Source organism: Nannobrachium achirus (assembly GCF_963921795.1).
Source record: "Nannobrachium achirus genome assembly, chromosome: 20".
In the NCBI taxonomy this organism is placed as follows: Eukaryota; Metazoa; Chordata; class Actinopteri; order Myctophiformes; family Myctophidae; genus Nannobrachium; species Nannobrachium achirus.
In genome coordinates, this window is record NC_137827.1 from 2,385,195 (window position 1) to 2,410,129 (window position 24,935).

The window sequence follows — 24,935 nt, forward strand, 5'->3', positions numbered from 1 at the left end:
GCAGGCAGGCTGGCACACAGGGCCTTGCCACATGCCATGCCCAGGTGTCCTGGCAGACAGGCTGGCACACAGGGCCTTGCCACATGCCATGCCCAGGTGTCCTGGCAGGCAGGCTGGCACACAGGGCCTTGCCACATGCCATGCCCAGGTGTCCCGGCAGACAGGCTGGCACACAGAGCTCACATCTCAGTGAGGTTATGAAACATGAGCCACCCTGTCTGACTGGCACACAATCACATGTCACCAATGTCCTCTTCCTGAGCTAGCAGCGGGGGTTGACCCTAAGGTCACAGAGGTCAGGGGTTGACACCAAGGTCTCAGAGGCTCACTTGCCCGTCGGTCAAGTACAGGTCATGTTCTACTTGCCCAAAGGTCATGCCCACTTGCCCAAAAAAGTAAAATTGTCCATTATAAAATGATATGGTAAAATTTGAATTACAGTTTAATTTAACACTTAAATAGTGTTTGACTTTCCGGGGCCGTGAGATAGAAAATGTCATACCTCAATTGTTATGCCAAATACCTACATATGAACATGACTATGGGTTCACTTCACACTTGTTATTTTATATTTCTAAGAGTAGCAACAGTGAAAACAGCACATTAACAGTCAACAGTGCTCTTATTTTACATTCCACAGACCACTGTGGCCACGTTCAGCTGTTTAGTCAGATATCTGGTGTTGTGTTTATAGACGGTTACATGCCCTCTCAAACGAGCACTCCACCTGCCCCAAAGTTTCATTTACCTGCCAGGTTTGCCAGGTAAATAAAACAGGTGCTACTGCTAGTACAGTACCCTGATTCCATTCCCTGAAGGAGGAAGTTTTGCATTACTCTGCATCCAGAATAAAATATCTGCACTTTTACCAGTGTGTGAGGCTTACAGTATTACAGTACTTGCAACAGACTCAACTCTCATATCAAACGTCATGAGAAGCCATTCAAAAAGACATCCCAAACATTCAACTACACAAGCCTTAAGGGCTTTGCACACACACGTGTTTTTTCGCACGGAAAAAACGGACGATTTCATCTTTGCCAATTTGCCATGCAGCAGGTGGCTGCGGCAGTGCGTTTTTTTCCCGATCTAACCCAGTTCGATTTGTGCGTCTTGTCGCATGCGGTAAAAACTCATTGACTCCTTTTCGGATACGCAGTGTGGATTCTGCATAGCCTTGCACACCAAATCCAATGCGTTTTTTAATCATGCAGCAAACGAAAAAAAAGAAAGAAAGAAAACGCAATGGTCCTGTGTGTAAAGCCCTTTATCATGATCCCAATATTCTCTGCATTATCAGGACAGGTGAACATTCAGCAACGATAGCTATGATGTGGTCGTGTGGGAAGCGTTTCCATTCTCTTGACATTTAGAAAGCAAAGAGTCAGAACTGAACGTAGAAATATATCACTTCATTGTTGTGCACAACTGTAGGATTATCAGGAGCTCAGCGCAGCCTGCTCCTTCCCGTCTACCTCAGAGGTTTGCATCACTCCTGCGTCAAGACGCTGCATGTTGCAAGCTGTAGTCCTGCGTCAAGATGCTGCATGTTGCAAGCTGTAGACACTAGACAGGTAATTACATATTTCACCAACAACGCTGTGGTGCAACTGCCAACTACCCAATAATGTCATCTTGGGACACATGGATATAGGCTATAGACCAGGCCTGGAATTTCATCATTTTAGTTTAGAGGCAAGGACACTTGGCCTTTGGGGGTGTCCATTCTTTGAGGGCACAAAGGCCAAATGCCAGGGCAGGAAGGCCATCAAATAAAACAATATTTTAGTCCATTGAAACAATTTGTTGAATTTAAGGGTTAGGGATGATAACCCAATCTGCAGTGAAAGATAAATGATGGTATTTACAATCTGATCCATGCTCAGCCCTGCACCAAACAAAGTGGGGAGTTGAGATTTCAGAATCTCAACAAAAGACACTGGTGTCTACATACTGACAAGACAGAGATCGAGCAGAAAGTGGTCCAGCAGTCAGCTGGGGCATTAAGGCCACTGTGGTCTCAGGTCATGTCATTGGTTTGAGGGGCATTAAGGCCACTGTGGTCTCAGGTCATGCCATTGGTTTGAGGGGCATTAAGGCCACTGTGGTCTCAGGTCATGCCATTGGTTTGAGGGGCATTAAGGCCACTGTGGTCTCAGGTCATGCCATTGGTTTGAGGGGCATTAAGGCCACTGTGGTCTCAGGTCATGTCATTGGTTTGAGGGGCATTAAGGCCACTGTGGTCTCAGGTCATGCCATTGGTTTGAGGGGCATTAAGGCCACTGTGGTCTCAGGTCATGCCATTGGTTTGAGGGGCATTAAGGCCACTGTGGTCTCAGGTCATGCCATTGGTTTGAGGGGCATTAAGGCCACTGTGGTCTCAGGTCATGCCATTGGTTTGAGGGGCATTAAGGCCACTGTGGTCTCAGGTCATGTCATTGGTTTGAGGGGCATTAAGGCCACTGTGGTCTCAGGTCATGCCATTGGTTTGAGGGGCATTAAGGCCACTGTGGTCTCAGGTCATGCCATTGGTTTGAGGGGCATTAAGGCCACTGTGGTCTCAGGTCATGCCATTGGTTTGATGCAGTGATGGCTGAGTGGTTAGTGCCCATACCTAGGACTCCGGAAGTCCCAGAGGTCGCAGGTACGATTCCGCGCTCCAGCTATCACTGCTCCCCTCCCCCTCGCGCTCCTTGTGGGCAGCACTGGGTTCTGCTGGGTTAAGCTGGAAAAAAGCAGCTGGGTTGGGCTGCGATATCTGAATTTCCCTTGCAGGAGGAGTAGGTAACTATTATTACTATTAGGTTTGAGGGGCACAAGGCCAAACTGAGGGAAAACGACGGCCATGGCCTTCATGGCCTCCATGACATTCCTGCCCTGCTAAAGACGACACAATACTATTAAGATAACATGCTTATAGATTAGGGATCTTTCAAAATGTCAGTCATCTCCCTAATCCACATTAAACAAGATCATAGTCTCGTGTAGCCAGATAACTATTCCACAATCTCTGAATGCTATATAGAGTCTGGAACTACACCTCCTGAATGTTATATAGAGTCTGGAACTACACCTCCTGAAATGCAAAAATGGAAGTTGGCATCTGTTCGTCATGTCCGTCAAGAAACATATTTAAAAATATATATATATTTACATGTATTTATTTTTTATTTCCATTTTAGCTAAGCACCAAGCTATATATCGACACTGTCTGGCCAAAACCTCTTAACTACATTTTTGAGGGTTTTGATTTGTTTGCATAAATCAGGACTATTGAACACCCTTTACATTTGAGTGTTGGCTAAAATAATATTGAACCAATGGAAAGTAGTAAAAAGTGCTTGGGACAAAACCTCCTAACTCCACACTTTCTGCCAAACCAGCCAACTCCACCCGATTGGCCCTCTCTATTTTTTCATAAATATGTGCTATTGAACACCCTTTATGTCTGTGTGTTGGTTAAAATAATATTCAACCAATGACTAGTAGTAAAAAGCCCTTCGGTCAAAACCTCCAAACTCCACTTGAGCTCATTTTCCCAAGAATTAACATTTTGGAGTTAGGGAGGTTTCGGCCCGACAGCAGAGATATGATTAGATGATTTCTATTTAATATATTTGCGGGATTGTAAAGACGAAACTGAAGTGTTTTATGGCGTGATCCTTTTCAGAGCTTCCGTTGCTGCATAACCGGAAGCATTTGAAACAGCCTGGCCAAGCCAGATCTACAAGCTCATAACATTGTGAGATGCGTTGTGTGCTTGTGCATTGGCCTTTTCTGGCAGATGTTTGCATGTTTTCACCCATTATAACAGGCTCAGAATAGGGAGTCATGCTAGGCTTCATCATACGGTTAATGCATAATAGAATAGTGTGTAGCCCAACGCTGGGAAGCCACTAAGAAAGGGCTCGCTCGCTTGCTTTGCTGTGGGCGACTGTTCTCAGTCATTGTGGGAAGCGTTTCCATTCTCTTGACATTTAGAAAGCAAAGAGTCAGAACTGAACGTAGAAATATATCACTTCATTGTTGTGCACAACTGTAGGATTATCAGGAGCTCAGCGCAGCCTGCTCCTTCCCGTCTACCTCAGAGGTTTGCATCACTCCTGCGTCAAGACGCTGCATGTTGCAAGCTGTAGTCCTGCGTCAAGATGCTGCATGTTGCAAGCTGTAGACACTAGACAGGTAATTACATATTTCACCAACAACGCTGTGGTGCAACTGCCAACTACCCAATAATGTCATCTTGGGACACATGGATATAGGCTATAGACCAGGCCTGGAATTTCATCATTTTAGTTTAGAGGCAAGGACACTTGGCCTTTGGGGGTGTCCATTCTTTGAGGGCACAAAGGCCAAATGCCAGGGCAGGAAGGCCATCAAATAAAACAATATTTTAGTCCATTGAAACAATTTGTTGAATTTAAGGGTTAGGGATGATAACCCAATCTGCAGTGAAAGATAAATGATGGTATTTACAATCTGATCCATGCTCAGCCCTGCACCAAACAAAGTGGGGAGTTGAGATTTCAGAATCTCAACAAAAGACACTGGTGTCTACATACTGACAAGACAGAGATCGAGCAGAAAGTGGTCCAGCAGTCAGCTGGGGCATTAAGGCCACTGTGGTCTCAGGTCATGTCATTGGTTTGAGGGGCATTAAGGCCACTGTGGTCTCAGGTCATGCCATTGGTTTGAGGGGCATTAAGGCCACTGTGGTCTCAGGTCATGCCATTGGTTTGAGGGGCATTAAGGCCACTGTGGTCTCAGGTCATGCCATTGGTTTGAGGGGCATTAAGGCCACTGTGGTCTCAGGTCATGTCATTGGTTTGAGGGGCATTAAGGCCACTGTGGTCTCAGGTCATGCCATTGGTTTGAGGGGCATTAAGGCCACTGTGGTCTCAGGTCATGCCATTGGTTTGAGGGGCATTAAGGCCACTGTGGTCTCAGGTCATGCCATTGGTTTGAGGGGCATTAAGGCCACTGTGGTCTCAGGTCATGCCATTGGTTTGAGGGGCATTAAGGCCACTGTGGTCTCAGGTCATGTCATTGGTTTGAGGGGCATTAAGGCCACTGTGGTCTCAGGTCATGCCATTGGTTTGAGGGGCATTAAGGCCACTGTGGTCTCAGGTCATGCCATTGGTTTGAGGGGCATTAAGGCCACTGTGGTCTCAGGTCATGCCATTGGTTTGAGGGGCATTAAGGCCACTGTGGTCTCAGGTCATGCCATTGGTTTGATGCAGTGATGGCTGAGTGGTTAGTGCCCATACCTAGGACTCCGGAAGTCCCAGAGGTCGCAGGTACGATTCCGCGCTCCAGCTATCACTGCTCCCCTCCCCCTCGCGCTCCTTGTGGGCAGCACTGGGTTCTGCTGGGTTAAGCTGGAAAAAAGCAGCTGGGTTGGGCTGCGATATCTGAATTTCCCTTGCAGGAGGAGTAGGTAACTATTATTACTATTAGGTTTGAGGGGCACAAGGCCAAACTGAGGGAAAACGACGGCCATGGCCTTCATGGCCTCCATGACATTCCTGCCCTGCTAAAGACGACACAATACTATTAAGATAACATGCTTATAGATTAGGGATCTTTCAAAATGTCAGTCATCTCCCTAATCCACATTAAACAAGATCATAGTCTCGTGTAGCCAGATAACTATTCCACAATCTCTGAATGCTATATAGAGTCTGGAACTACACCTCCTGAATGTTATATAGAGTCTGGAACTACACCTCCTGAAATGCAAAAATGGAAGTTGGCATCTGTTCGTCATGTCCGTCAAGAAACATATTTAAAAATATATATATATTTACATGTATTTATTTTTTATTTCCATTTTAGCTAAGCACCAAGCTATATATCGACACTGTCTGGCCAAAACCTCTTAACTACATTTTTGAGGGTTTTGATTTGTTTGCATAAATCAGGACTATTGAACACCCTTTACATTTGAGTGTTGGCTAAAATAATATTGAACCAATGGAAAGTAGTAAAAAGTGCTTGGGACAAAACCTCCTAACTCCACACTTTCTGCCAAACCAGCCAACTCCACCCGATTGGCCCTCTCTATTTTTTCATAAATATGTGCTATTGAACACCCTTTATGTCTGTGTGTTGGTTAAAATAATATTCAACCAATGACTAGTAGTAAAAAGCCCTTCGGTCAAAACCTCCAAACTCCACTTGAGCTCATTTTCCCAAGAATTAACATTTTGGAGTTAGGGAGGTTTCGGCCCGACAGCAGAGATATGATTAGATGATTTCTATTTAATATATTTGCGGGATTGTAAAGACGAAACTGAAGTGTTTTATGGCGTGATCCTTTTCAGAGCTTCCGTTGCTGCATAACCGGAAGCATTTGAAACAGCCTGGCCAAGCCAGATCTACAAGCTCATAACATTGTGAGATGCGTTGTGTGCTTGTGCATTGGCCTTTTCTGGCAGATGTTTGCATGTTTTCACCCATTATAACAGGCTCAGAATAGGGAGTCATGCTAGGCTTCATCATACGGTTAATGCATAATAGAATAGTGTGTAGCCCAACGCTGGGAAGCCACTAAGAAAGGGCTCGCTCGCTTGCTTTGCTGTGGGCGACTGTTCTCAGTCACCAATCCTGGCCTCTCCTTCCTGAGATAACTAACAAGGGTTCTCAAACCTTTTTTGGCCGTGAGCCCCAAAATAAGCATTTGAACTGGGGAACCCCACCCTGACAAGCACTTGGAATTGTAGCTATCACATTTAATGTGACTCTGTTCCACACAGATAAATATTGAGAAAATTGCAGATCTACATGCTCACAACGCCTCGCACTGCGAGGCGTTGAGAGCATGTAGATCTGCTATTTTCACAATGTTCACCTCTTGCTTACTTAATATTTGACAATTTGTCCAGTTTGGTATTAAAACGGTCTTGAAAGTCCTTAAATTGTCACTTAATAAATGTGCAGACCCTGTATACTTATGTAGGTTTGTTTACTATTGACTGGGACATTTATTTTACATTAAGCTAATCATCTGAGGACCCCAGAAAATAATTTGGGGTCCCCACTTGGGGTCCCGACCCCAAGTTTGAGAACCACTGGTCTAATCCATAGCAGGTATCACCATATACCTTGTAGATCGGCTGTTTTCACTAGTTTAAATCATTTTTAAAATTATAAATGCAAAATGAACGGTTTTGGACATACAAGATTTTCACCCGACAACAACGATATCTGAACTGTCGCTGGAGTAGCGGAAACGCCACCGTCGCCCCCTGCAATGTTGTGGCCCTCGGCTTGGTACCCTAGACATAATTCAATGTTGTGGCCCTCGGCTTGGTACCCTAGACATAATTCAATGTTGTGGCCCTCAGCTTGGTACCCTAGACATGATTCAATGTTGTGGCCCTCAGCTTGGTACCCTAGACATAATTCAATGTTGTGGCCCTCGGCTTGGTACCCTAGACATAATTCAATGTTGTGGCCCTCGGCTTGGTACCCTAGACAAATTCAATGTTGTGGCCCTCGGCTTGGTACCCTAGACATAATTCAATGTTGTGGCCCTCAGCTTGGTACCCTAGACAAATTCAATGTTGTGGCCCTCGGCTTGGTACCCTAGACATAATTCAATGTTGTGGCCCTCAGCTTGGTACCCTAGACATGATTCAATGTTGTGGCCCTCGGCTTGGTACCCTAGATATGATTCAATGTTGTGGCCCTCGGCTTGGTACCCTAGACATGATTCAATGTTGTGGCCCTCGGCTTGGTACCCTAGACACGGCTTGGTACCCTAGACACGGCTTGGTACCCTAGACACGGCTTGGTACCCTAGACACGGCTTGGTACCCTAGACACGGCTTGGTACCCTAGACACGGCTTGGTACCCTAGACACGGCTTGGTACCCTAGACACGGCTTGGTACCCTAGACACGGCTTGGTACCCTAGACACGGCTTGGTACCCTAGACACGGCTTGGTACCCTAGACAAATTCAATGTTGTGGCCCTCGGCTTGGTACCCTAGACATAATTCAATGTTGTGGCCCTCAGCTTGGTACCCTAGACAAATTCAATGTTGTGGCCCTCGGCTTGGTACCCTAGACATAATTCAATGTTGTGGCCCTCAGCTTGGTACCCTAGACATGATTCAATGTTGTGGCCCTCGGCTTGGTACCCTAGACATGATTCAATGTTGTGGCCCTCGGCTTGGTACCCTAGACATGATTCAATGTTGTGGCCCTCGGCTTGGTACCCTAGACACGGCTTGGTACCCTAGACACGGCTTGGTACCCTAGACACGGCTTGGTACCCTAGACACGGCTTGGTACCCTAGACACGGCTTGGTACCCTAGACACGGCTTGGTACCCTAGACACGGCTTGGTACCCTAGACAAATTCAATGTTGTGGCCCTCAGCTTGGTACCCTAGACATGATTCAATGTTGTGGCCCTCGGCTTGGTACCCTAGACATGATTCAATGTTGTGGCCCTCGGCTTGGTACCCTAGACATGATTCAATGTTGTGGCCCTCGGCTTGGTACCCTAGACACGGCTTGGTACCCTAGACACGGCTTGGTACCCTAGACACGGCTTGGTACCCTAGACACGGCTTGGTACCCTAGACACGGCTTGGTACCCTAGACACGGCTTGGTACCCTAGACACGGCTTGGTACCCTAGACACGGCTTGGTACCCTAGACACGGCTTGGTACCCTAGACACGGCTTGGTACCCTAGACACGGCTTGGTACCCTAGACACGGCTTGGTACCCTAGACACGGCTTGGTACCCTAGACACGGCTTGGTACCCTAGACACGGCTTGGTACCCTAGACACGGCTTGGTACCCTAGACACGGCTTGGTACCCTAGACACGGCTTGGTACCCTAGACACGGCTTGGTACCCTAGACACAGCTTGGTACCCTAGACACGGCTTGGTACCCTAGACACGGCTTGGTACCCTAGACACAGCTTGGTACCCTAGACACGGCTTGGTACCCTAGACACAGCTTGGTACCCTAGACACAGCTTGGTACCCTAGACAAATTCAATGTTGTGGCCCTCAGCTTGGTACCCTAGACATGATTGGGGAAACTAATTGGGGAACCCTGGTGTAAGTATATGCACACATGTGTGATTGTGATGTGTGTGTGTGTGTGTGTGTGTGTGTGTGTGTGTGCATGCCGTGTGAGGGAGGGAATCATTTTAGATCCAAAAAGAACTCTAGAACACAGCGAACACCGGTGCCCCATCTTCTTCTCACCACAAATCAAGATCAGGGCTGAGAATGTTTAGTGTTTGTAACGTCTGACTGAAGACTGATATCAGATGATGAACTCTACTAGTAGCACAGGATAAGCTCTGATTATATGATATCAGATGATGAACTCTACTAGTGGCACAGGATAAGCTCTGATTATATGAACTCTACTAGTAGCACAGGATAAGCTCTGATTATATGAAGACTGATATCAGATGATGAACTCTACTAGTGGCACAGGATAAGCTCTGATTATATGAAGACTGATATCAGATGATGAACTCTACTAGTGGCACAGGATAAGCTCTGATTATATGAACTCTACTAGTAGCACAGGATAAGCTCTGATTATATGAAGACTGATATCAGATGATGAACTCTACTAGTGGCACAGGATAAGCTCTGATTATATGAAGACTGATATCAGATGATGAACTCTACTAGTGGCACAGGATAAGCTCTGATTATATGAAGACTGATATCAGATGATGAACTCTACTAGTGGCACAGGATAAGCTCTGATTATATGAACTCTACTAGTGGCACAGGATAAGCTCTGATTATATGAAGACTGATATCAGATGATGAACTCTACTAGTGGCACAGGATAAGCTCTGATTATATGAAGACTGATATCAGATGATGAACTCTACTAGTGGCACAGGATAAGCTCTGATTATATGAAGACTGATATCAGATGATGAACTCTACTAGTAGCACAGGATAAGCTCTGATTATATGAAGACTGATATCAGATGATGAACTCTACTAGTGGCACAGGATAAGCTCTGATTATATGAAGACTGATATCAGATGATGAACTCTACTAGTAGCACAGGATAAGCTCTGATTATATGAAGACTGATATCAGATGATGAACTCTACTAGTGGCACAGGATAAGCTCTGATTATATGAAGACTGATATCAGATGATGAACTCTACTAGTGGCACAGGATAAGCTCTGATTATATGAAGACTGATATCAGATGATGAACTCTACTAGTGGCACAGGATAAGCTCTGATTATATGAAGACTGATATCAGATGATGAACTCTACTAGTGGCACAGGATAAGCTCTGATTATATGAAGACTGATATCAGATGATGAACTCTACTAGTGGCACAGGATAAGCTCTGATTATATGAAGACTGATATCAGATGATGAACTCCACTAGTGGCACAGGATAAGCTCTGATTATATGAAGACTGATATCAGATGATGAACTCCACTAGTGGCACAGGATAAGCTCTGATTATATGAAGACTGATATCAGATGATGAACTCTACTAGTAGCACAGGATAAGCTCTGATTATATGAAGACTGATATCAGATGATGAACTCTACTAGTAGCACAGGATAAGCTCTGATTATATGAAGACTGATATCAGATGATGAACTCTACTAGTGGCACAGGATAAGCTCTGATTATATGAAGACTGATATCAGATGATGAACTCTACTAGTGGCACAGGATAAGCTCTGATTATATGAAGACTGATATCAGATGATGAACTCTACTAGTGGCACAGGATAAGCTCTGATTATATGAAGACTGATATCAGATGATGAACTCTACTAGTGGCACAGGATAAGCTCTGATTATATGAAGACTGATATCAGATGATGAACTCTACTAGTGGCACAGGATAAGCTCTGATTATATGAAGACTGATATCAGATGATGAACTCTACTAGTGGCACAGGATAAGCTCTGATTATATGAAGACTGATATCAGATGATGAACTCTACTAGTGGCACAGGATAAGCTCTGATTATATGAAGACTGATATCAGATGATGAACTCTACTAGTGGCACAGGATAAGCTCTGATTATATGAAGACTGATATCAGATGATGAACTCTACTAGTGGCACAGGATAAGCTCTGATTATATGAAGACTGATATCAGATGATGAACTCTACTAGTGGCACAGGATAAGCTCTGATTATATGAAGACTGATATCAGATGATGAACTCTACTAGTGGCACAGGATAAGCTCTGATTATATGAAGACTGATATCAGATGATGAACTCTACTAGTGGCAAAGGATAAGCTCTGATTATATGAAGACTGATATCAGATGATGAACTCCACTAGTGGCACAGGATAAGCTCTGATTATATGAAGACTGATATCAGATGATGAACTCCACTAGTGGCACAGGATAAGCTCTGATTATATGAAGACTGATATCAGATGATGAACTCTACTAGTGGCACAGGATAAGCTCTGATTATATGAACTCTACTAGTAGCACAGGATAAGCTCTGATTATATGAAGACTGATATCAGATGATGAACTCTACTAGTGGCACAGGATAAGCTCTGATTATATGAAGACTGATATCAGATGATGAACTCTACTAGTGGCACAGGATAAGCTCTGATTATATGAAGACTGATATCAGATGATGAACTCTACTAGTGGCACAGGATAAGCTCTGATTATATGAACTCTACTAGTGGCACAGGATAAGCTCTGATTATATGAAGACTGATATCAGATGATGAACTCTACTAGTGGCACAGGATAAGCTCTGATTATATGAAGACTGATATCAGATGATGAACTCTACTAGTGGCACAGGATAAGCTCTGATTATATGAAGACTGATATCAGATGATGAACTCTACTAGTAGCACAGGATAAGCTCTGATTATATGAAGACTGATATCAGATGATGAACTCTACTAGTGGCACAGGATAAGCTCTGATTATATGAAGACTGATATCAGATGATGAACTCTACTAGTGGCACAGGATAAGCTCTGATTATATGAAGACTGATATCAGATGATGAACTCTACTAGTGGCACAGGATAAGCTCTGATTATATGAAGACTGATATCAGATGATGAACTCTACTAGTGGCACAGGATAAGCTCTGATTATATGAAGACTGATATCAGATGATGAACTCTACTAGTGGCACAGGATAAGCTCTGATTATATGAAGACTGATATCAGATGATGAACTCTACTAGTGGCACAGGATAAGCTCTGATTATATGAAGACTGATATCAGATGATGAACTCTACTAGTGGCACAGGATAAGCTCTGATTATATGAAGACTGATATCAGATGATGAACTCCACTAGTGGCACAGGATAAGCTCTGATTATATGAAGACTGATATCAGATGATGAACTCCACTAGTGGCACAGGATAAGCTCTGATTATATGAAGACTGATATCAGATGATGAACTCTACTAGTAGCACAGGATAAGCTCTGATTATATGAAGACTGATATCAGATGATGAACTCTACTAGTAGCACAGGATAAGCTCTGATTATATGAAGACTGATATCAGATGATGAACTCTACTAGTGGCACAGGATAAGCTCTGATTATATGAAGACTGATATCAGATGATGAACTCTACTAGTGGCACAGGATAAGCTCTGATTATATGAAGACTGATATCAGATGATGAACTCTACTAGTGGCACAGGATAAGCTCTGATTATATGAAGACTGATATCAGATGATGAACTCTACTAGTGGCACAGGATAAGCTCTGATTATATGAAGACTGATATCAGATGATGAACTCTACTAGTGGCACAGGATAAGCTCTGATTATATGAAGACTGATATCAGATGATGAACTCTACTAGTGGCACAGGATAAGCTCTGATTATATGAAGACTGATATCAGATGATGAACTCTACTAGTGGCACAGGATAAGCTCTGATTATATGAAGACTGATATCAGATGATGAACTCTACTAGTGGCACAGGATAAGCTCTGATTATATGAAGACTGATATCAGATGATGAACTCTACTAGTGGCACAGGATAAGCTCTGATTATATGAAGACTGATATCAGATGATGAACTCTACTAGTGGCACAGGATAAGCTCTGATTATATGAAGACTGATATCAGATGATGAACTCTACTAGTGGCACAGGATAAGCTCTGATTATATGAAGACTGATATCAGATGATGAACTCTACTAGTGGCACAGGATAAGCTCTGATTATATGAAGACTGATATCAGATGATGAACTCTACTAGTGGCACAGGATAAGCTCTGATTATATGAAGACTGATATCAGATGATGAACTCTACTAGTGGCAAAGGATAAGCTCTGATTATATGAAGACTGATATCAGATGATGAACTCCACTAGTGGCACAGGATAAGCTCTGATTATATGAAGACTGATATCAGATGATGAACTCTACTAGTGGCACAGGATAAGCTCTGATTATATGAAGACTGATATCAGATGATGAACTCTACTAGTGGCACAGGATAAGCTCTGATTATATGAAGACTGATATCAGATGATGAACTCTACTAGTGGCACAGGATAAGCTCTGATTATATGAAGACTGATATCAGATGATGAACTCTACTAGTGGCACAGGATAAGCTCTGATTATATGAAGACTGATATCAGATGATGAACTCTACTAGTGGCACAGGATAAGCTCTGATTATATGAAGACTGATATCAGATGATGAACTCTACTAGTGGCACAGGATAAGCTCTGATTATATGAAGACTGATATCAGATGATGAACTCTACTAGTGGCACAGGATAAGCTCTGATTATATGAAGACTGATATCAGATGATGAACTCTACTAGTGGCACAGGATAAGCTCTGATTATATGAAGACTGATATCAGATGATGAACTCTACTAGTGGCACAGGATAAGCTCTGATTATATGAAGACTGATATCAGATGATGAACTCTACTAGTGGCACAGGATAAGCTCTGATTATATGAAGACTGATATCAGATGATGAACTCTACTAGTGGCACAGGATAAGCTCTGATTATATGAAGACTGATATCAGATGATGAACTCTACTAGTGGCACAGGATAAGCTCTGATTATATGAAGACTGATATCAGATGATGAACTCTACTAGTGGCACAGGATAAGCTCTGATTATATGAAGACTGATATCAGATGATGAACTCTACTAGTGGCACAGGATAAGCTCTGATTATATGAAGACTGATATCAGATGATGAACTCTACTAGTGGCACAGGATAAGCTCTGATTATATGAAGACTGATATCAGATGATGAACTCTACTAGTGGCACAGGATAAGCTCTGATTATATGAAGACTGATATCAGATGATGAACTCTACTAGTGGCACAGGATAAGCTCTGATTATATGAAGACTGATATCAGATGATGAACTCTACTAGTGGCACAGGATAAGCTCTGATTATATGAAGACTGATATCAGATGATGAACTCTACTAGTGGCACAGGATAAGCTCTGATTATATGAAGACTGATATCAGATGATGAACTCTACTAGTGGCACAGGATAAGCTCTGATTATATGAAGACTGATATCAGATGATGAACTCTACTAGTGGCACAGGATAAGCTCTGATTATATGAAGACTGATATCAGATGATGAACTCTACTAGTGGCACAGGATAAGCTCTGATTATATGAAGACTGATATCAGATGATGAACTCTACTAGTGGCACAGGATAAGCTCTGATTATATGAAGACTGATATCAGATGATGAACTCTACTAGTGGCACAGGATAAGCTCTGATTATATGAAGACTGATATCAGATGATGAACTCTACTAGTAGCACAGGATCAGCTCTGATTATATGAAGACTGATATCAGATGATGAACTCCACTAGTGGCACAGGATAAGCTCTGATTATATGAAGACTGATATCAGATGATGAACTCTACTAGTGGCACAGGATAAGCTCTGATTATATGAAGACTGATATCAGATGATGAACTCCACTAGTGGCACAGGATAAGCTCTGATTATATGAAGACTGATATCAGATGATGAACTCTACTAGTAGCACAGGATCAGCTCTGATTATATGAAGACTGATATCAGATGATGAACTCTACTAGTGGCACAGGATCAGCTCTGATTATATGAAGACTGATATCAGATGATGAACTCTACTAGTGGCACAGGATAAGCTCTGATTATATGAAGACTGATATCAGATGATGAACTCTACTAGTGGCACAGGATCAGCTCTGATTATATGAAGACTGATATCAGATGATGAACTCTACTAGTAGCACAGGATAAGCTCTGATTATATGAAGACTGATATCAGATGATGAACTCTACTAGTAGCACAGGATAAGCTCTGATTATATGAAGACTGATATCAGATGATGAACTCCACTAGTAGCACAGGATAAGCTCTGATTATATGAAGACTGTTATCAGATGATGAACTCTACTAGTAGCACAGGATAAGCTCTGATTATATGAAGACTGATATCAGATGATGAACTCCACTAGTAGCACAGGATAAGCTCTGATTATATGAAGACTGATATCAGATGATGAACTCCACTAGTAGCACAGGATAAGCTCTGATTATATGAAGACTGATATCAGATGATGAACTCTACTAGTAGCACAGGATCAGCTCTGATTATATGAAGACTGATATCAGATGATGAACTCTACTAGTGGCACAGGATAAGCTCTGATTATATGAAGACTGATATCAGATGATGAACTCTACTAGTGGCACAGGATAAGCTCTGATTATATGAAGACTGATATCAGATGATGAACTCTACTAGTAGCACAGGATAAGCTCTGATTATATGAAGACTGATATCAGATGATGAACTCTACTAGTGGCACAGGATAAGCTCTGATTATATGAAGACTGATATCAGATGATGAACTCTACTAGTAGCACAGGATCAGCTCTGATTATATGGACAATTAGACAATTAGATATACAAGTGAAGGATAAAGTAAACAATGCAGCGGTTTATCCAATTAGCACCATACAGAATAAGGTTAAAGGACAACTTTAGTTTTTTACAACAAGGGTTCATATTTTAGATATTTGTAATTAAATAATACAAAAGATGAGTGTTAAAATTATTTAATTTCCTTCTTTCTATTGTTTTAGAGATTCTTATTTCAGTGGTTGGGGGCATGCGTACAAGTGGCTAAATATGTCATTTTACACAGAATAAGCCCATTCCCAAGATACAACGCAACCTTTCATGGTTGGATGTGACTTATGGGGGCTAGAAGTGTTACTGTAAATAAATAGCAATGCTGGCTTATTGTGTCTAAAAAGACATATTTAGCCACTTGTACGCATGCCCCCATGCGTACGCATGCCCCACATTTTAGCACGGTAAACACAATAGAACGAAGCAAATGAAAACATTTTGACACTCACTTTTTCCTTTCTCTAATTGCAATCTAAAACATGAAAACTAAACTTGTTGTAAAAAAACAAAGTTGCCCTTTAAAAAACACAGTGTCAAATCGGGATGCCACTGCAGATTGACTATTTTCACTTATATGAAAATAGGGCGATTATGTAACAATAATAATGACAAGGCCAAACAACAGGCCTCGTTATCAACAAGGCTTTTAGTCTATGATGTGAAAAGCATCATTATTGAAGAAGCAGCCCTGCTGTGCAGGTTTCACTGCTCTCAGCAGGACAGAGACAGCAGAGACCAGACCACAAGCTTCTGGAAGGCTGCCACACTGTACACTACAGTGTACAACAATGTAAACACAGGACTCTGCTGTCACTGTGCTGGACAGAAGCTAGGAGAAGGGGTGTGTGTGTGTGTGTGTGTGTGTGTGTGTGTGTGTGTGTGTGTGTGTGTGTGTGTGTGTGTGTGCGCGTGCGTGCGTGCGTGCGTGTTGTGTGTGGCAGAGAGAGTTCTACATTGAACAAACCTAAATGCTAAGGTAGGTTTGTAACAGTCATCAACTAGAGATGGCTATTCATGCTTCCATCTCATCCAGACTTGATTATTGCAATTCTTTATACACTGGCATTGAGCAGACGTCACTGAAGCGTCTACAACTTGTTCAGAATGCAGCAGCCTGCCTCCTCACGGGCATAAAAAAGCGTGAATATATTACCCCAGTTGAAATATGATTATTTGTGGGGGTCCGTTGGTCACAGTCTGAAAAGGTTGAGGAGGACCACTGTGTTATATGACACAACAGGGGGGGGAGGGTGGGGGGGAGCTAAAAAAGCATACGTTATCAAGAGCTTGAAATGCTGATATCAGCAGGTCAGAGCAACCAAGCATCATTTCCCCCAGGGACACAGCTACGGTTACAGTTACAATACAGCTACAGTTACAGCTACAGTTACAGCTACAGTTACAATACAGCTACAGTTACAGCTACATCTACAACCAAGCATCGTTCTCCCCAGGCACAAAGTTACAGCTACAGTTACAGTACAGTCACAGTTACAATACAGCTACAGTTACAGCTACCGCTACAGCTACTACAGCACAGCTACAAAAAAGCATCATTCTCCCCAGGGACATTTACAGTACAGCTACAGTTACAGTACAGCTACAGCGCTGCATTGTTGTTGATGCTACTGTATGGAAACCAATGCTACATAGCCTATCTGGGGGGGGGGGGGGGGGGGTATACAAAAGAAAAACACAGCAAAGCTATTTGACTGCACAGTGCGCGCACACACACACACACACACACACACACACACACACACACACACACACACACACACACACACACACACACACACACACACACACACACACACACACACACACACACACACACACACACACACACACACACACACACACACACACACACACGAGCATCACAAAACATCAGTGGAGGCTTCCAATCAAAACAGGCACAACATATATAATAAGCATACAGTATACTGTATAATAGTGGAAAAGGTACTATTTTATCCCGGACTCCCTGTTGAAGACCCTTGCTTTACAGCACTGCATATCAAACATAGGACTGCTCCTTGGATGCCATTGTTGTCTCCACCAGCCGAAGGCTGAGGGGAGAGTATGTTTTCCCCTCCGTCCGTGTGTCCGTCCGTGCGTGCGTCCGTGCGTCCGTCCGTCCGTCCGTCCGTGCGTCCTCGCAGTTTGTGAGCGCCAAATCTCAGTCACCGTTGGCCCGGTCGCTGCCAAAGTGAGCACACACATTCCCTGGATGCCAATCTAGAACCTCTGCCCTAAATTTTTCAAATGGGCCTTTTCTAGCGCCAACTAGTGGCCGATGTTTGCTAAACACATTTCTGTGCACTACTCTTACAGATTTTGTCCAAAAATCCTACAAATCGGTAGGCAATATCTCGACAGTCATGTGATCGACACGGATCTGTCCGATTTTGCATATTCCATCCTGATTGGCTAAGATTGGCTTCCAAAGTTTGTGGGATTGAGCCGTTTTGAACAAAATGCCTCAAATCACAAACGCAAAGTGCAATTATCATGAAATCGCGCACACACGTTCCCACTAGGCCGAGGAAGAAATGCCACTTAATTTTTTTTTAATCAGCCTCATGGTGGCGCTGTAACAGCCCGATTTGTGGTTTTACCTATAACTCCACCGATCAGTTTCAAACTTTGTAAGCGCACTCCCTAGAGGCTAAGGATAAACCTTTGCCCTGCATTCTTCACATCAGCCTTTTATAGCGCCACCTTTGGCCTGACTTATGTAAAACACATTTTTGGATATTACTCCTTGAGATTTTATCCAAAAATCATGCAAATCGGTACACAGTATCTCTATAGTCATGTGATCAAGTCCAATCCGTCTGATATTTCACATTCCATCCTGATTGGCTAATATTAGCTTCCAAAGTTTGCAGGATTGCTCCGTTTTTGAACAAAATGCCTCAAATCATCAACGCAGCTTGCGATTACTGTGACATTTGCCACACATATTCCCACTAGGTCAAGGAACAAATGCTACCTTTTTAACATTGTCCTGTTATAGCGCCACCAGCAGGTAGACTTTAGAAAAACACATTTTTGGAACACAATGCTTGAAATCATGCATGCAGCGTCCGATTGCCATGAAAGATCTAAGGTGAAGAACATATGCCACCCTTTTTACATTGGCCTATTATACAGTAGCACCACCAGGACGCACGGCCTGGTGGAGACCTGTGCTCGGAAGAGCACTGCTTCTAGTTTATTATTATTTACAGTTGAATTATTCATTCATAGAGTTCATTATTTATATCCACACAGCAGCTTACAGTAATACAAATGTTATGTCTCCTTCATCAGGCATTGACACTAAGGCTAGTTTTACTGAGGTTAGGGTTAGGTTTAGGCATAGTTTTACTGAGGTTAGGGTTTGGGTTAGAGTTAAGCATAGTTTTACTGAGGTTAGGGTTTGGGTTAGAGTTAGGCATAGTTTTACTGAGGTTAGGGTTAGAGTTAGGCATAGTTTTACTGAGGTTAGGGTTAGGTTTAGGCATAGTTTTACTGAGGTTAGGTTTAGGTTTAGGCATAGAGGTTAACATTCACACCCACACGGTCCAAGTGACCACAGCCGAGCGCTCCAGACCTCCGCTCCAGCCAATCACAAGCCGCGCCTTCTAATGTATGCGACACCGTCTCCTACAGTAGGAATAATCGCATACCGTACGTGACGTGTGAACCCGTGTGAATCATGACTATGTAGGTTAAAATGTAGGCATGAGAAGTGTTACATTTTAACACATTTTCTAAAGGGCGATTTACTTTTGGGGTAAGTGGCCATGCACTTTGGGCAAGTAGAAAATAACCTGTACTTTCCGGACGGGCAAGTACCTCTGAGACCTTAGTGTCAACTAGGGATGTCACGATGTGACATTTTACATGACGATTAATTGTCACTCAAATAATTGGCGATTAATGATTTAATTGTGTTTTTGTCGTTGATAATTACGTTTCTGTTTGGCTTTTAGGCTTTGAAGTTGTACATGGTAGAGATATGACACATAACCTAAATATACAAAGAAATTACTGACATATTTGACAACTTTATACTTAAAAAAATAACTTTGACAGTGGATGCGACGCGTTGTGAGCTTGTAGATCGGCTATTTCCACTATTTCAGAATTTTTTTAACATTCACGATTATGACGATTGTGACAAAATAATTGTGATAATGTCAAATAATCACGATTATGTAATAATTGTGACAGACCTTAGTGTCAACCCCTGCTTCATGGTCGTACAGCATGCTAATGTAAACATGCAGTATTTCACACATACTGTACATACATAACACAACGCTTAGCAGCATCAGTGGTGGAAAGTAACTAAGTACATTTACTTAAGTACTGTACTTTTCTGTGGTATTTGTACTTTACTTGAGTATTTCCAATCTTCAATGCTTTAACTTCTACTCCACTACATCTCGGATCCAAATATTATACTTTTACACATTTATTTTAATAACTTTAGTTACTAGTTACTTTGAATATTGATTATTATTATTAAACACTTCAGCCGTATATACATTTCGGCCTTTTGAAAATAGCAGATCGGCATAGCTCAGAGGTAGAGAAACCGTTATTAGAGCACGGAGGGTTCCCGAAGGGTTCCCAGTTCGAATCCGGGCTCCCCCTGAGTTAATGTCGAAGAGTCCTTGGGCAAGACTCTGAACCCCACATTGCTCCCGGTGAGCTGGTTGGTGCCTTGCATGGTTTCCTCCACCATCGGTGTATGAATGTGTGCGTGAATGGGTGAATGTAATGCACAATCTATGTAAAGCGCCTTGGATAAAAGCACTATATAAATGCACCATTTACCATTTACAAGCTCACAAGAGCTTGTAGATCTGCTATTTTCAAAAGATTTGTATACATTTGAAAACTTTCAAATGGAAAATTCTGCATAACAAGTAATTTTACTTTTGGTGCTTTAAGTACATTTTGATACCAATACTAATATCTGTACTGGAATTACAGTAGCGTACCCCAGTGTTTCTCAACCTTTTTTCTGCATTGGCACACTTTTCATGTCCCAAGAATCCATGGTCACACCAACATAATGCGGGGGTGTAAATATCCTCACTGTCGGGAAGAAACCTTGTATCTCCAAGTTTCAAATTTGTATGTTTCTTCTTCGCAAAGTAAAGCCCTGCTTCATCATACAAGGCTGTCGCACAACAGTAGTGAAAACAGCCAATCTACAAGCACTTTTAGTGTGCTTGTAGATCGGCTGTTTTCACTAGTTTAAATCATTTTTAAAATATCTGTCTTTCAAGCAGTTTCAAGGGGCACACTTGACCCTTCTCAGGGGCACACCAAAGGTCCCCAGGCACAGTGGTTGAGAAACACTCAAGTACATTTTGAATTCCCAGACTTTTACTTGTAACAGAGTACTTCTACGTTACAGTATTGATACTTTTACTTGTAACAGAGTACTTCTACATTACAGTATTGATACTTTTACTTGTAACAGAGTACTTCTACATTACAGTATTGATACTTTTACTCGAGTAAAACATGTGAGTAGTGTTTGCAGCCCTGTTAGCATGGCTGCTAGCCCAGAGTTACATAACTGTTAATGACACTGGCTTTGTTTATAGCTAGGCTAGGCTAGCCATGCTAGCATAGCATAGCAGCTACGCACCAACTAGAATGTAAACATTGCAGCTTCATGGATAATTATACGTCATTAAAACATTAATATGGAAATTAAACTATTTATGGAGGTGGGGGGAGGGGGATGGTGGATGCACTTAGAAGCTTGTAGATCGGCTATTTTGGAAATAAATCAGAAAACATAATATATATTATGATTTTTGTAAAGACTTTTCCTGCGCCAGCTATACTAGGGCTTTAATAAATACAGAGTATAGTTCAGTTTATTGTAAAATAATATGTAATTTTGATAGAAAACAGATTTAAGTAGATTTTGTAAATAAACACAGGATTCTTTGCTACTCCTTTTCAAACAGTTAATCTTATTGAAATCATTATAATTATTACTGTGCAATATTTTCTCTGCAGTTTTCCTTTGGTCGTTTTTGTTTTAATTGTTTTTAATGCATCATTATCAATTATTGTGTATTATTTTGTATTCTACTTTTGTCGTATTTTCATGTTCGAAACAAACAAACAAACAAACAAACAAACATTCTTTCATTCATTCATTCATTGATAAAGCAGAGTAATGTAAATAAAACCATAAAGTATAAATATATGAACCTGTTGTTTCATTGATAAAGCAGAGTAATGTAAATAAAACCATAAAGTATAAATGTATGAACCTGTTGTTTCGGGTGCTGCTCAGAACGCACAGCAGCTGGTCCAGGTAGGTGTGCATGGCAGCCACACAGCGCGACGACAGCCGGGGACCACCACCAGTCGGGGACACCAGGGGGTCCGCGGAGGACAGCCGGGGACCACCACCACCAGGCAGGGACACTAGGGGGTCCACAGGGGACGCTAGTACGGGGTCCGCGGAGGAGGAGAGGAGCCGGGGACCGGGGGACACCACCAGGCTGTCCGCGGAGGAGGAGAGCCTGCCAGGCGGGGACGGGCTGTCCGGGGGTCCGCTGCTTCCTCCGGAGCTTCCTCCGTCTCCCCGGTCCTTGCCGTGCGGCGGCACCGGGCCCAGGCTGCCCTCCGCCGGGGCCAGCTCCAGCTGCAGCTCCCGCACGAAGGAGCCGAACTTCCGCATGAGGAACTCCAGCCTCTGGGAGTCTTCAGAGGAACCTCCAGAGGAGGAACCTCCAGAACCTCCAGAACCCCCGGAACCTCCTGGCACCCTCAGCCGCAGCTCGGTCCACAGCGCCGGGTAGAAGAGGCAGTCCCTCCAGCGCTGGCAGACCGCCGAGGCCCGCAGCTTGTCCCGGTCCGACAGGAAGGAGAAGATGTGGACGATCAGCTCGCTGGGCAGAGCCTCGGCCATCACTGCTCCCCCGGAGCACAGGGACATCAGGACCCGGGGAACAGCACCTCTACGCCGGGCTTAGATCACTGCTATGACCGGCCGGAGGGGGGGATCGGGTCGGGTGGGGATCTTCGTGGCGGCAGGTTTTAGTTTAACGGTGTGTTGTTTGTTTTATCCAGGTTTTTATCTTCTCCTGGTCGGGTTGTCCTCCTCCACACACACATAAACACACTGCTGCTGCTTCACACAGCCTGACTTCAATAGATCTGCTCTGTTGCCAGGTTGGGGGAGATCAACCAGCGGCCAGGGTCTGTGAGAATAAAGTAACTCACTCTGGGAGTGTGCACTGCACTCACTGCACTGTACACATCACAATAGGCCTACACATGGAACCGAATGGACCCCTAGGCAGGTTATAGTCAACATTATTGTTGTCTATTGTTGTTTTAGATCAGTGTTTCTCAAATGGGGGTATGTGTACACCTAGGGGTACCCCAGGGGGTACGAGAGAAAAACTATTATGGTTAATGATAAAACATTTACAGAGTTTGTTAACCTGCTCATCTGTACATTTAAACCATCAATAACGTGACTAGTAGTCAGTTATTGAATAGAAAGCAATGTTTATTTGCCATTATGTTTTATTTTGAACATATTGACATTGGAACTGGACTTTTGGTCAATTTAGCTGTAGTTGAGGGGGAAGGGGGTACTTGGCTTCGGAAATCAGTGTAAGGGGGTACTCCAGCCAAAAAAGATTGAGAACCACTGTTTTAGACCATTGGATCGATCTGATGTCAAGGACCCCCAAATGAATATGTAGGCCTATGTTGTGAGTGTGACACTGGTATTGATTGATTGAAGAATGTATTAGAAGTTGCATACCAAAAGGTAGTTTCATGACAGTACAGTTCAGTGGTAAGGTCAACTAAAAGGGTACACCTTATTTAAATTGAGATCTTTTTTTAATAACTCATAACATTGAATGACAGACAAAGGAAGAAGAAAAAACAATGCAAAAGGGCATTAGGTAGGCTATTCACCCCCTATCCTATTCCTAACCCTAACCCTATAATGCGAGATTTGTGTTGTAACATTCTTATAAAACGTTTCAAATAGTCGATCTACAAACTGCACAAGGTGTCGCATCGCAAGCGTTTGGGTTGGTTTGAAGTGGTTCATCTGAAGCAAGGCCAAAAAATAAATAAAATAAACAGCTACACTTTATAAACAAGTCCAAAGTCGCTTATAATAATCAGACTTGGCAACGCTGACTCCAGTACTACCAGGACCATACCATTTCTTCTTATGACCGGGGGGGGGGGGGGGCGTCACATCCCTACGACACTCATTCAGCATCCATTGATTCATTGCGGCGATGTGCTGATTCGATCCTTTCTGCGATGTCCAGCTAATCGATAATCGGAGATTTCGATGTTGATCGTCTCTTATTGATTATGTTTCAAGCGATGTTGTCTCATTTGGTTTGGTCCAACACTGCTGGTATTTTTGCCATACCACCATGCGCCGCTGGAGGGCGCTGCGGTGGTCTGTGTGTGTGCAGTAAAAACAGAGGTTAAATAAATAAATAAATACCTGATGGACCAACACGTGATCTTTATTTTGGAACACGTTTCACCTTTTATATTTATTCTTCTCATCTCAAGCAGAATGTCGTTAAACCTTTTAAAGCAGGGGTGGGCAACTTTGTTGGAGAGGGTCACTACATTTTCACACTCACTCCAGAGGGCCACAATGCATATACATAGCAAAAATAGCAGATCTACAAGCTCAAAACGCTTCGTAGAAATGCTATTTTTTGCTATTTTTGAATTATTGGAATCCCGAAAAGTTGTTCTTTTTTTCTTCTTTTGTTTTAAAATTTCAAATGCATTTATATGTTCTTATGTTAACTTTATGGACTTAAATACAAATACATTGGACATAAAAAATACAATAACATTTTACTAGTCCTTTAGCTACTAATATAGACTGAAGTAATTAAAGCTGATCATTTTTCC

General features: G+C 42.8%; 1 protein-coding gene across 1 annotated transcript in view; it reads right to left on the bottom strand.

Moving 5' to 3' along the window:
* Positions 1-23,010, bottom strand: part of fbxo33 (F-box protein 33) — a gene marked incomplete at its 3' end in the record, with an annotated part of 35,091 nt that extends 12,081 nt beyond the window's left edge. The window contains exon 1 of the mRNA XM_080750227.1: positions 22,289-23,010. Within this exon, the coding sequence (XP_080606353.1) occupies positions 22,289-22,959 (671 nt within the window). The 5' untranslated portion in view covers positions 22,960-23,010. The remainder of the gene's footprint in view (positions 1-22,288) is intronic.
* Positions 23,011-24,935: the final 1,925 nt, after the last annotated feature.